This window comes from Rhamphochromis longiceps, linkage group LG13, assembly GCF_057381845.1.
Source record: "Rhamphochromis longiceps isolate RC_006_pf linkage group LG13, R_longiceps_female_GT1.1, whole genome shotgun sequence".
Taxonomy (NCBI): domain Eukaryota; kingdom Metazoa; phylum Chordata; class Actinopteri; order Cichliformes; family Cichlidae; genus Rhamphochromis; species Rhamphochromis longiceps.
The window spans coordinates 11509956-11524014 of record NC_140569.1 but is presented as its reverse complement, the minus strand read 5'-3'; the positions used below and the strand labels follow the sequence as shown (position 1 = coordinate 11524014).

Below are 14059 nucleotides of genomic sequence, written 5' to 3'. Positions count from 1 at the left end.
GTGTAGTTATGTGTGTTATGCGCCCACCTGTCCTTCATGCGCTGGTGCATGCGACCGTGCTGGACACACTGTTCTTCCATATCCGAGCAGCGAGCTCTCAGATTCTTCACCGTTTCCTCCAAGTGTTGTTTCTCCAATGCCAGCTGTTCCAGCTCACTTCTGCATACACACACACATACACAGCTGCTATATTCACACTACCAACGTACGAAGCATTATACAACCAACAAACTGAATTCATCATCCACTTTTTTTTCTTTAATATATGACTTTTTAGTAAAGTATATCTGCGTAGTCCCAGAGAATGAAACAGCAGAGATAGCAGCAGAGTCTTTGTCAGTGTGTGCGCACATCTTACGAGAACGTATGTGTCATCAAATAAATGGCAGCGAGGTAGCTCAGTGGTTAGCATTGTTGCCTCACAACAGAGCTCACGCACCTGAGTACTTTTCTCTGGTGTCCAAAAACAGGCTAGGTTCATGATGCCTATGTTGATCCAGGAAATAGAAGTCTCAAAAGGCAAAACAACAAATAAATAGTGACTTCATTTACTACTCACCATTTTCCACTCTGCCTACCTAACATCAACAGTAGAGGTAACAGCAGGAAATGCAGGGATAAAAATAGAGGTAACGGGCTGCATGTCCAGACGTAGTGAGTGTCACTTTCACAACATTACATTGGCCAATCTGCAGCAGCACACTCGATAAAAGGTGCAGAGTCAGCAGGACTACCAAAAACAGATGATCATTTTTCTTTTCCATCTTCCTGCAACTGTCTCACTGTAACCTCACTTCGCCCGAGTGAGGCAGTCCAGCAGGACTTTAACCGCTACGTTGGGCTTAGACTCCAGGAACTCAAACAGCCCGAGGCACCAAACACACCACCACGCTGCTGCTAAACTACATAACGCACACATCCAGAAGATGTACACAATGAGCCTTCAGGCCAGTGTGTCTGCATGACTCTGTACCTACAAAAACTCTATACGTGTACCTGGTACTCACGTCCTTCCAAACAAACAAAATACACAGTGTACTTTGGTGTGTGTGTTGTGTGCATGTGTCCTGTGGTTGGTGAGGCCAGTGCGGTCTGGCAGGGCCAGATTGGAGGCTGTCATGTGACTAATGTGCAGCACAGCTCCAACAGCTGACAGGACACTGAGCCCAGGGTCACTGTCATACACACACACCCAGAAGACAATCACACACAGACACACACGCATTCAGCCCAGATGGAGAGCTGGGCAGGCCTGCTGTGACTACTGTAGCATCAGGTTAACAAGAAAACAGGTCAGACTGGAAAGCAGTATGTAGTATGTTGATGTGCTCTGTTCAAACAGCCTGGATAGATGATGCTTTGTGAAATGATGACATGGATGTCCAGCAGATAGAGGGAATAAACAACAGAGTGGCAGAGCAAACAACTGTTTCATGTAGAGAGAAAAAAGCCACTGAGCTAGGAAGCAAACGGCAAATTTAAAAAAAATCGAGGCATAACTGAGCGAATAAATGTTCAAACACAGAGGAAACACTCACCTGCTTTTTTCAGCCAGCTCTTCCAGTTTGGTCCCCAGGTTGCAGCACTCCTCCTTCAGCCTCCCAATGAGGGAATTCTGGGAACTCAGGAGACCATCCAACTCTCCAACTGTAATCAATGATGGGAAAGCTGGCAGTCACTTTAGGTTTAACCACCACAGGTGACGTTCCTCCAGAACAGGTGAAAGTCCTCACCTACCTACCTTTCTCTTGAAAAATTAAATGTTATTTATTTTGGATGCAAACATAGTTTAATGCCATCAGTGATTCTGTAGCTGACTGGCTTTAATGATGATATCAACACGTGCCAGCTAAACACAGAGAAGAATTAGACACCTTTTTCTGAATGATAAATTACACATAGGTTATAGAGATACAGATGTGTATTCAGGTCCTTTCAAAATAAATCTCCAATCTGACCAAAACAAAACTGAGCCTAACTAGACCATTTCCAATCTAATACTTAAACACAACTGAATAAGTTGCTCTGACAGTGTAGCAGCTGTTGTTTACCTAACAGCGGTTACACTCCCTTTAATTAACTGCTGCTATATGTAAAAAGGACAATCTCAGTAACAAGGACATGATGGTTACATTTTTAAGCTGTGGAGCCAAATCAAAAAAATTGACAGCATAATAAATGTTTTATGCGTATGCAGGTTTTAAACACAAGGAACAGCGAGGGGCTTAATTTGAAGATTGTATCTGTCAGTTTCACCTCTGAGAACATAAAATACTAAAGGTCAAAAAAAAGATTTGGGCGACTAGTTTTCACAGGTGAGGACGATATCTTAATGTCGTAATCATTAAGCTATCATCCAAGTATGTTTTTACTATAATGCCACAGCTCATAAAACTGAGCATGAGGAGAACATGAGGAGAGTAAAGCATCCATCCTTCAGTGGAATAAATTCAAGTACACCTGCATGCCCGCCTCAATATTATTGATATAATTAACAGACAGAGATCTGATTCCCAATCTGGAGAAATTATTGAAAGACATTTACAGAACCCTATAAAAGGCCTCCATATTTTGGAAAACCCTGAGATGCCCCTTTTATTCTAATTAGCAGTTTTGCATGCTCATGTCATTAAAAGTACAAAGGAAAACATAAAGAAGATTAAAATTATAATTAAATAAGTAAAAAAAAATGTGGGTCAGGGCCAGGGCTGTTCGATATAACGATATATATCGGATGACGATATAAAAACGTCTATCGTTTCATTTTACGCTATCGTTTGTTTCGTGGTGTCGCAAAATAAACTGTTTACAGCAATATTTTTTCATCCTTTTGATGGTCACTGTAGTGGCTATATTAATTAATGGCTATATCTTCTTTCTCTACGGACGGACAAGCGCCTGTTTTATGCGTTGTCATTAGCAACAACGACGGTAACACAATCCCGTGTCCGCTTGTTTATGTTTCACGTAAACCTTTCACAATAAAGCTCAAGATCCTGTTGAGACTTTTCAAAATAAACTGAATCACGTGAAAGAGCAGATTATTTACGGATGAGAATTAAAAAAGAGCTGCCAGGTGCTAAAAAATAAACCTTAGACTCCCTTAGACTCAAACGTTAGAACAGGCTTTTCCCCGCAGCACGCCGTGTAATAAATACTCACAAAGAAAACGGCGGCCTTTACAACTTATGTCTAAAAATGTATAGTTTCATGCATCGGTTAAAACACTCGACTTCAGGTACATGACGCGCAGCTGGAAACACTTCCCGCAAGTTGAGCTGCCCGAGATTCACAGAATTAATGTTACATTTTTGTGATTTATATCGTTATCGGACGATAGAATTCTTATATCGGGATATGAGATTTTGTTCATATCGCACAGCCCTAGTCAGGGCCAATAATATCAACAAAAAAAGATTCGAAGTGAGCTGTACTAAAGGACTCTGCACTAGAGGATGGTCACTGTGACTTGTAAACTGGAGTCATCATGTGAGATCTCATCATGTTTTAGAAAGAAAAATCAATGTTTAAATGGTGTGTCTATATGTGCTACTTGGTTCCTGTGCAGAATAAAAATTACACCGCGACTGACTAAATAAAATACAATAAACGAAACATATGTTGTTATGAAAAGTTAGTTAAAAGACATTTCCCAACTTCTGTGGGCACATAAAAAACCCCAAGTGGCCTCACGTCAGAGGATAACGTCTACCTTATGGACAGCACAGAACAATGAAACTAAAGTCACATATAGGTACATATGTCTCTTTGAATCTGCAAAAAATGCTTTAGTCAACAATCCTATTAAAATAAAAACTGTTCAATCGACCCAAATAAATGTACAGGAAAAAAAAGCAGCCATGCACAGAAGAGAGAATTTAAATATAAAGTGAGAAGGGTAAAACAAGGTGGAGAAAAAGAGCGGATAGTTGTTTGAAAGCGCTTTCTTTCTCCTTTCCACCCTTCCTGCCACCTCCTCATCCGCTCATGGGGGCCTCTTTCTGAACAATCCAACACTGGGCTTTCATCGTTCCTTTGAAATGGTCCACGTTCAGCTCTCCAGCATATGTCTGCTCTTTTAAAATAACAATGGCTGCCGGTTGGATTGAGGGAATGATCCACCTGCTCCGGCATTCTGTTACAGTCGACCAAAAACCAAAAAACACCAAGGACTCGCAGTCTTTGAAAAGTAACTCAGACTTTTTTCCTTTTCATACAGCAAATATTGTGGAGAAAATAAAGATCTCTGCAGACAGAAACTGGACTCTCCCCTTTAGACATCTTCGCTCTCTCCGAGCTACAGATTAGCTATTAAAACGGAAAGTTATACAAGTCTTGATTGGGAGAAATTTAAAGGGTAATGCTTAGGATGATGAGCACCTCATCCATTGACCGTGACTCCAAAGGAACCTCTAACCTATTTTATTCCACTGTCCACAGCTGCCTTCTTCAAATCACTACCACAGACAATGTAAGTCGAGCAGAAATTGGATGCTACTGAGCATTAAACTATTAAACTAAACTACACAAACTCACAGCCGTGCACACACACATACACTCTACAAAGTTTGGTCAGTGCTGGAAAAGTTGTATGAAGAATGCTAATTAGCTGAACAGGCTTTGAATGCGTCTGGCCATGCGTAGGCCAAAAAGAACCCTGGGACACAGAAACACAGCAGAACTGGCACTGGAAACAAACAGAGGAAAAATGAGGGAGGGAGGGAGGGATGGAGGGAAGAAGCGTGGCAGGGAGGGAGGGACAGAGAGAAACAAATATCTGATATCATCTAGAGGCTGCTCTGTACACATTTACTCAAAAAAGAAACATGAAAAAAAAATTCAGAAAAAAGAAAAAAAGGTGGGAGGGAGTGGAGAAGAAGTGAGAGAGGGGGGGAACGGATGGATGGAAGGACAAACGGATGGACAGAGAGGCGGGATTTGGAGAGCAAGAAAGCTAATTATCCAGCTCGTCTGTTGAGTTGCACGGGGAGAGGAAGTGATGCGAGCTACTAAAGGACGTCCACCCCTCTATCCCCTCCCCATCCACAGTTTCCTGCTGTGCTCTGATGTCAGCTCTCTTTAGACAACATGTGTGCTGTCGACACGCGCCAGCAAAAAAACTCTTTGTTTACCCCCCCACCTACACCACCACCACCCCTCCCTCTCTCTATACCCTCCATCTTTGTTCTGCGTACCAGCAGGCTCCCGGGTTGTTGAAGGGAACCACAGGTAAATAAAAAGATAGGGGAAGGGAGGGAGGGGAGGGAGAGTGGCTGAGGGTGGGTGGTGGGTTATTGGGGGGGGGGGGGGATATCCAGATGGTGCAACAGATGTGCTAGCAGCAGCAGCTCTGCTGTGCAGACAGACAGGGAGCTCTGAGCTGGGTCTCCCTGCTCTGCTCCCATCACCTTCCCTCTGCTCTGCCCCTCTTCTCTCTATTCTCCTCTTAAGGCTTCTGTTTGGCTCTTTCTGCTCTCTTCTGCACTTCTGAGGTCACTTCAGCCATGTTTTGTACAGTTCAGATGAATTGCTCTCCTCTCTGTGCCGTCATGGCGGGGACGAGGGGGCACAGAAAGAAGAAAGACACCCTTCAACTGGATGATGCAAGTTCAAGACCTTGTTTGAACAAAGATCCGCCATGCTGAATCGCCCTTGAGGAGGAGAGTGAAAATCATCCAGCTCAATGGATGTGAATGTGTAGCTGACCCTGGTCATCTCTGCCGTTTTGCCTCTTGTTGTTCTGGATATTTGACTCTAATTGCTCTGTCCCATTCAGTCCTGCTGCGTTCTGTAGTCTTGTTTGTCTCGACCGTACACCGACCTCTCCTCTGTGTTAGAACTGACGTGCCTGTGTACTGCGGGGTACTGCAGTAAACCTAGCTGCGACGCAAATCGGAGAACAGACGGCTGCGTAGCCATGTACAGTTTTAACAAGTGTGTGCAGGCCTTCGCTGAAAACTTTTTAAACGATGAACCTGCTCTATCAGCATCCACAAACTCGGATTTCTTTATTCACATGTTGTACATATAACATTTAAAGATTCATTAGATCCTGACACTGTCTTTTCTTTTCGGTCTCCCTACTCTGAAGCATAAAACAGAATAAGAAACATTACAAGATTCCTTCTGCTAATATTTTTTTTAAATGTTTTAAAAATTATAAATACAAATTGCATTAAAAAAACTGTTGTAAAACAGTTTGTTGTAAGCTTTATAATGTTCAATGGTTTTTACGTTACAATATAAATTGCTTTAAGAAGCTTTATCATGCTTTGCTCGTCCAAGTTTTCCAGAAAGCATTTAAACTGCGGCATCGAGCTGTGGTGCAGTCTGTAAGTATTACGACAGCATGACTCTGAACGACAGGTTCTGTGGTGACTAAAATGCCGATGGGGAAGAAAGGAGGGGCTTTTTCTTTTGAAGAACTGACCTGTCCTGATGTGAGCCAAAATGGCTGACTAAGTCAGAGAGGTGAAAAGAGGACATTGTGACCTACGCCACAAGTCAAAAGCACGAAGACAAACCCGTTGTCACTGCTGTGGATTGAAGCACTGACCTCTCTGCAGGTGTTCGGCTTCTGCTTGCTGCAGCATCACAGTTAGCTCTCGCTCCCTTTCCCGAGCTGAAAGAGTCACCGAGGCCATTTCCTCTTCGTGAGCCCGATCTGCACCCTCTCTGTCCTGTCTGAGGAGAAAAAACAAGAAGTTAAAGAAAAAGAAGAAGAATCAGTGAAAGAAAATGTGTTTTCACTATTTCTACACACTTTCTAGTTTCTGGCACATCATATAAAAGTGCACTGCAAAAAATACACGCACAGCGGCCCATTGGTAGAACCCTAAAGACTAGATGACAGTGTTCTGATTCCTCCATAGCTGCTGTGTACACATGCACAGCATCGCATGTGAAAAGGAAAATAATGTGAAAAGTCTCCACAGCCACTCGCTGACATTCTGTGGCATCTTACTCATCACACTCTGCGGGTGATGGTGCATGAAAAAGGTTTCACTCTGAAGCATTTCAAGCACAATCTTTGTTTTTAGGTAGGAATTTGTGTTTTGTGGCTAAAAACTGCAGAAATAATGGGTCTAATGTTTTACTCCTGCAACATAATGCAGACGACAATTTGTACACTTAGATCAAGTTCAAGTCTGTGCATTAACAGACATGTCAATCAGTGCATTTAAGTGGCTTCTGGTTACTAAGGAGATTAGTTTGTTGACACACCGAGAAACAAATTTCTTGCGTGCAATCTGCTCTGGAAGGAGTACGTTAAATAACTGCACTCAAACTGAGACGTGGAAACTAGGCGTTAAGTTAAATGTCAGATCATCTTCATTACTGTTGATGTTTCAGACTTCCCACGCGTCCAGTAACAAATGCACAAAGGCTTACGATGTAATCGGGGTCATTTATCAAGTGAATCCCAGCAACCTGACAAGAATCCACCAGGTCGTATCTGCAGCCGTTTCTATAAAAAGAAAACGTTATGCGTCTGTGTGTGTGTGTGAATGATGTCAGACAGGCTTTTTGCTAAAACCAAGGTGAGAGAGGGAGCAGGAGGAGAGCACATACTGTACAACATGAGAAAGAAAGGAAGGGCAGAAAGGACGATGACAGAAAAGACTTGGAGGGGGTCGAAGGGTAAATGTGTCAGGCCACTGTCAGCTTAGAGACCCCTGAGTGATACAGCAGCTGTCTCATTCACACAACACTCGAATAAACTGCCATCCCGCGCATTTTGATACAAGGTAAATCACTGTGATATATGCTACACTAATGCTGAGGACACACAACAGTGAGTCAGCTGATCTGTCATCTCTGTAAGTACGTGAAGGAGTCAAATAACTTTAAACTGCATTCAGATTTGTGTCAGTATCAGAATAGAATAGAACAGGTACGATTCAAGCTGAGGTGCTTCTGGCTTTGAACAGCGGCACATTTTGTTCCTGTCTGAACCAAACTTTCTATCTCAACTAAGTCCAAACGTACCCAAACAACAGAGAGACAGACAAAGAAGGAAAGAAAAGAAAAACTACAAAGAGCGGAAAAAAACGAACAAATAAACAGAACTCTTCCTGAAGTCCAAAGGCGCTAATGAAGAGAGAATTCTCCAGTTTAAGTGAAAACTTTTCTCCCCTACAGCGCTTGGCCTGCATCTCTAAAGTGACCGCGTCTGTCTGTTCCTTCGTGTGTGTGTGTGTTCTCCTGCTGTCCTGCTGTCTGGGGTGTGAAAGCGGGTGGCGGGTGTGCAGGGGACACAAGGAGACTGTGTGTGTCTGTACGCGTATGAGTGTGTGTGTGAGTGAATGAACCCCCGCTGGGCTTGAACAGCAGCCTGAGCCACCAAAGCGCACACCAGGGCTCAGCGGGAGATGGCGGGCAGGCGTTGCCAGCCATTTGGTCCTGCAAGAGGTTCCAGGGGGCCGTGTGTATTTGTGTATTTCTATGAGTGTGCGTTTGTGTGCGATTGGGATGGGGGGTGGTGGTGGAGGGGGCTCACACCAGACCTGTTTACCCACCAATTAGCATCAGACAGATCGCCAGAAAGTTCCAGCAGTCAGCAATAGAGTGGTGGTGAGGAAGAGGAGGGTGATAAAAACTGAGGAGAGGAAATCAAAAGACAGAGAGCTTCACATTTGGCATCTGCTTGGTCGTGCTGATTTACAGAACCAAACCTCAGAAGTACGACCTAGTTAAGGACAGAGAATTGAACAAACGGACTGGAAGCTTTCGTTCCTGGGTGAAGAAACCCCAAAGAAGTGCGCTGAGTTTAGGTTTCGGTTCGATAAGTTGGGTGCGAGCACTTGTATCTCTGTGACAAGAGCCTGAATGCCTCACCAAAGATCAAACTGGAGCTGCCAGATCAAACTTTTGCGGTTGTTTCTCCCCTGCGCCATTTTGTACCTCTAATCCAGTGCAACATGTTTACTTGCAAAATGCTGTCACAAAATGGCTGCTGTTGAGCACTATCAAATTAAAGCATAAAAAAGAGAAAGCGAAGGCGAGGTATCAGCGAAAAGCCAAGCCCTGGAGCAAGCATAAGGAGTGACGGGTAGAGCAGAGGCTGAATATGTGGGGCTGGAGCTGTAGAATTCTCCTTGGGCATTAATCTGCCTTCCAGTTAATTGGTGAATGGGCTCTGGGATGCTGCCTGTGGCAGGAACTCTTGTTTGGGCCTAGGAGGCAATAGACTGACTGTTCAGTTAGCAGATAGCTGGGCCTGTTTGTATATGCCTGGCCTGATGCACAGTAGGACAGCTTGATAAGTATGGCGAGAGCTGCATGGGCCAGGGGCCTAAGGTAGGCTGGAATGGCTCTGGGGCTGCGTCCAGGTACAGTGGCTGCTGGGTAAGTGGGAGGTGGCAGAGGCGGTGGCTGGCTGACTAGCTGGCTGGAGTGGTGAGGAAGAAGAGGGAGCCCAGTCCACACTGCCTGCTTAAGTGGGCACTATTCAAGCTGTTGCCCATTAGATGTGGGGTGCCAGGGCCTGACCAAGCGCGGAGTTTGCAGCACCCCATGGTGCAGCCGGCATCCCACGCCAGAACCACCAAATGCCGTGGTTTATCACAGAACGAGCACAAATTGGAGTCAGACGGTGGACTTGGAGGAATTGGAGACATTCGCCAACGCCAGACACAACTGACCGCTGTTCTGACTAAAGTAAAAACAGAATCAACTCTCCACTATATAACTCACATACATATACATGCATATTTAAAGCATAAAAATACGAACACACACACACACACACACACACACACGGAGATAATGGGGAAAACAATCATTTAGTTTATATTTTGCTGTAATTTCAAATCCTTAAAAAGCAGTCACAAGATTGATGAAGGAAAAACTGGAGCAACTTATTCAACGCACTGCGACGTAAAGAAAGTGTAAAATATTGACGTGTATCGTATATTAATTATCTACATAAAAACAAGCGATAAGCTAAAAAGAACAATTCCTCAAATGAATGAATATTCAGATTTATGCTCTGCAATAGTTATGTGGTGCAAAATAACAGGTGTGAAATTAACATACAGGTGAACAGACTGCGAACTGAGCCTATAGCAAAAAACATGTGAAGACGCAGGCTTTGTTTGCAACAAAAAGGACTGAATGTTGCAGGTACTGATGATCTCTGCAAAGAGTTGAAGAATCAAGACAAAGACAAATAATAGCATTTCTACTGCGCAGGTAAAATACCTACGAGAGCCCAGAACCAGAAGATGCTATCAATTATGGAATTAGCGGTTCAATGTAACATTTTAATTGAAGAATTACAGATTTACGTAATTCACATGTAACTAGGATGTCATTATAGAATAAACAATAAAACACACTGATTTCTGAATTGGATTTTTAAGCACCTATAACATTAATTAAAGGAAAATGTTGGCACACCCTGCCACTGATTCATCGAGTCTCTTTAACTCTTCTGGGTCCCTCCAATTATCATCTCTTTATGATGCAATCTCTCACAGGTCCTCAAAAGGCTTAACTGAGGTGGTCCTAACACCTTTTTTTTCTAATTTACAGCCTGTACAGTGACCCTTGGATAGGGAGCACTGCCATCTTTGAAGAGACCTCCCTCACCAGAATAGAAATGTTACATTTAGGAGATAGTTTCTTTCATTTTAAGGCCACAAATGAAGTCAAATCACCCTAGCAAAATACAGCATACCAGATCTAGGTCAGGTTTTTCCCTTTATTTTGCCTCTTATATGAACATAGCTATAAAAAACCCACAGTTAATTTCCACCCCATTTATCGAGTCAGTAAGATTTTACTGAAATAAACTCATAGTATACTATAAAATGACAACTGTTAATTATTTGCTCTCCAACTGCTCAAAACGGTGACACTCGTGATGATTCACTCTGGTGGAGGAATTCCAGTAGATACACGGTTATTTATGATAGACTGCATCAATCAGACTATATTAATATTCAACAGTTTGATACGCAAGACTACAAAGATGATTTCTGCTTATGTGCGAGTGCGATGTTTATGTGTGCGACAGAGAGACGGTGAGCGAGCGGCCTCGTGTAGGCCCGTCTAACTGGTAACTGCCAACAATCGATGAGCGCGATACAGAGAAAATAATGTGACATATTGAACATTTGCAGCGCTGTGTATCGGTGATGTCGCACACAATAAACATCTGAATTGTTCCGTGTGGCAGACCACGCAGAGTGTCACACGATTTCCTGTCACACGCACCTCAATGTGTTTTAGCACATTTTTATTAAACCTCTGGGTGATGCAAGTCAATCACTCTGCTCCCACATTTTTCCTTGCGGCACCCCTCCCTTCATCTTGCTGTCCGACTCCGTGAAGCAAGCACATCCAACACAGAGGCGGCCTGATGCAGCCTCACTGCTTCTTTACTCTGCACCCAGCCTTATTTATTTATATATATATATATATACACACATACATGTACATACATGTACATACACATACATGTACATACACATACATACACATACATGTACATACATGTACATACACATACACGTACATACACATACATGTACATACACATACATGTACATACACGTACATACACGTACATGTACATACACATACATATATATAGATATCCGTCCATCTATCTGTCCAGAGCATTCTCATCTCTGCTCCGATCCTTTTTTTTTCTCCCGTTCCCATCTCTCCCTCCTCCTTCCTCTTTTCCCTCCCACCCTTTTTTTCCTGTAACTAAACTGGCTGTGTCTCTCTCCATCTGCTGGTTCTTCCTTCAGCGGCCCTGCACCTGTTCACACCTCCTCTCCTGTTGGCCACCTCTTCTCTCTTCTCCCCTCTCTCTCTCCCCCCCCCCCCCTTTATCTCTCTCTTTTTCTCTTTCTCTCTCCCTCACTCCCTCTCTCTCCGCTCGGTGCGATGCTGCCAGGCCCATTCCTGGCTCAGTTAGCCTCTCTGTCATTCAATCCATCTGTCGGCAAGTCAACTTTGTTTACAGCGGGCGGCCCAAGCCTCTTTTCTTCTTCAAGGAACACTAAAGCCCCCCCGCCGACACCAAGGTCAGTGGTTAGCAAATCGTGCCCGAAAAGCAGAAAGCTGCAACTGTTAAAAGTAGCGCAAAAAAAATAAATAAAAAATTTATATACCCCCTCGCCTCCCAAACCGTAACACACATATGCAAAAGTATGCACAAAAAAAAGTGTGCAATTTCGCTCATCTGAAAAGCTGTTTAATCTCCCATGCATATGAATAAATGTATGCATATACACACAGACGGCTACAAATAGACACGACCCTGCAGAAACAAACATTTGCTGTTACAGCACACATTCCCTCAGAGAAAAAACCCAGCTCTAGATTGAAGCAATTAGTGGCTGATTGGCCTCTGTCATCATCTATCTGCTCACAAAACAGAGCGAGAGAAGTTTAAAAATCTTAATTGGCACAGATGACTGATGGTCTTAACACAAGAAAAGCGGCCTGGCAGCACAGGCATCTGTGATTTTTAAAAATAAACACACAGCATACGTACAATATGCTCTCATATTGACCCAATCCAGAAACCAAAGACCTAACGTCAGTGTCAAATCTGTGCCCCGCAGAAATAGTTGTGGGTAGCATATGTGGCAGTGCTCGAGGTCAAATCTATTTTAGCAGAAAAGGTAAACGACTGCTTAAAATTAATTATTTCAACCAGGCTACCTCTCATTAGGCATCTTTTAAAGTGTATGTCTAATATCTGTTGTGTGAATTTTATGGGACAAATATAATAAGAAAAGGTTCTGGTTAATTACCCAAATAAACAGAAAGAAATCTGTGATTACAACTGTCTTACTGTTAAATGCTTAACTTACATGCAATGCAACAAAAAAAAGAGAGAGAGAAAAGAGAGAGGAAAGAGTGAGAAAGGTACTTATACTATAAGTCCAAATCTTGTGTACTACAGCAAATTTATCTCTGCTGGCGTGAGCACCGTCTACCTGTGACGGAATTCACTTCTTACTGGAGACTTGCATGATGTTATTTAAAACACCCACCAGCCTTCACAGTGGGTCGTGTGCTTGGAGGTAACAGGCTCAAAGGACTATGCACCACCTTTCTCTCCTTATGCACCCAAATCATCGTCAGTGAATTCAATCATCTCCTTACTTTCATACCTCGTGTCTCTGACAACGTCTCTCCTCTCCCCTGGGCTTTATAATCAGATGTGTCTTTACCAAGTAGCAACCACTAGAGTTGCCAGAAACTGCAGTTCCCCTGGTGGCCACTTGAGGCTGCCTAAGAAAGTCGAACAAATTCCCAGAGCCCCCTCTTCTTAAAATACTTTACAGTTATTTTTTTTTTTCCTTTTTGAATTATTCAGAACGACTTTACAAGTTTAAATTTTCATACATTTTGCATCTGGAGTGGTTGCATTGATTAACTGTCCCGGCACAGGGAGCTGTAGCCGGGCAGGATTTGCTAGGCTTCACCTCTGCTAACTGGTATCACTGATTGCTGCTGATGCAATCCTTAATGCAATTATCTGACAAATAATACAGCTTGCTGTGTACAGACTATCCAAGAAGTTGTGCTTTGGTGAGTGAAAATTATTAGTACCTTATCATTAGTCATTACGTACTTAGTACTAATTAGCAGATGTTTGTCGGTACATTGCACCTGTTCAGTTTATTAATACAGCTTGCAAAACAAGCTTCCAACTTGTCCAGATATGGTTTTATGGTAAAAAAAATAAAAAATAAAATAAAATAAAACTAATTAAATAAATAATGTGCTGCCAAAGACAGCAAATCTTGAGGCTTCAGAATACAGAAATCAGAAAACTATGCGTGATGTCACAGTCTATGGTCTCAACTAGATCACTTTGTTTGTCAGGATCAGGTCAAGGCGTCTTTAACCTGGCTCGCACGGCACTTTGTTTGGAACGAGCAGCACATCAACATACACTGCAGGGAAATTATATTAATTCACTTGAAATGTAGCTGCAAGTGCCAATGAAGAGGCCTAGCAGTTACAGAGTTGTCACCATGGAGAGTTGATTGGATCATGTTAAAAGTATGGCTGTAAGTACCAATAG

The 14059-nt window shown here is 43.0% G+C and overlaps 1 protein-coding gene across 2 annotated transcripts in view; it reads right to left on the bottom strand.

Annotated features, from left to right (window-relative positions):
• Positions 1–14059, bottom strand: part of sdccag8 (SHH signaling and ciliogenesis regulator sdccag8) — a 51526-nt gene that overhangs the window by 15710 nt on the left and 21757 nt on the right. For both annotated transcript variants that reach the window (XM_085427624.1, XM_085427625.1), the window contains exons 14-16: positions 6557–6684; positions 1539–1647; positions 28–159 (exon numbers count right to left, since the gene is read on the bottom strand). In XM_085427624.1, coding sequence (XP_085283750.1) covers positions 28–159; positions 1539–1647; positions 6557–6684 — 369 coding nt within the window. The remainder of the gene's footprint in view (positions 1–27; positions 160–1538; positions 1648–6556; positions 6685–14059) is intronic.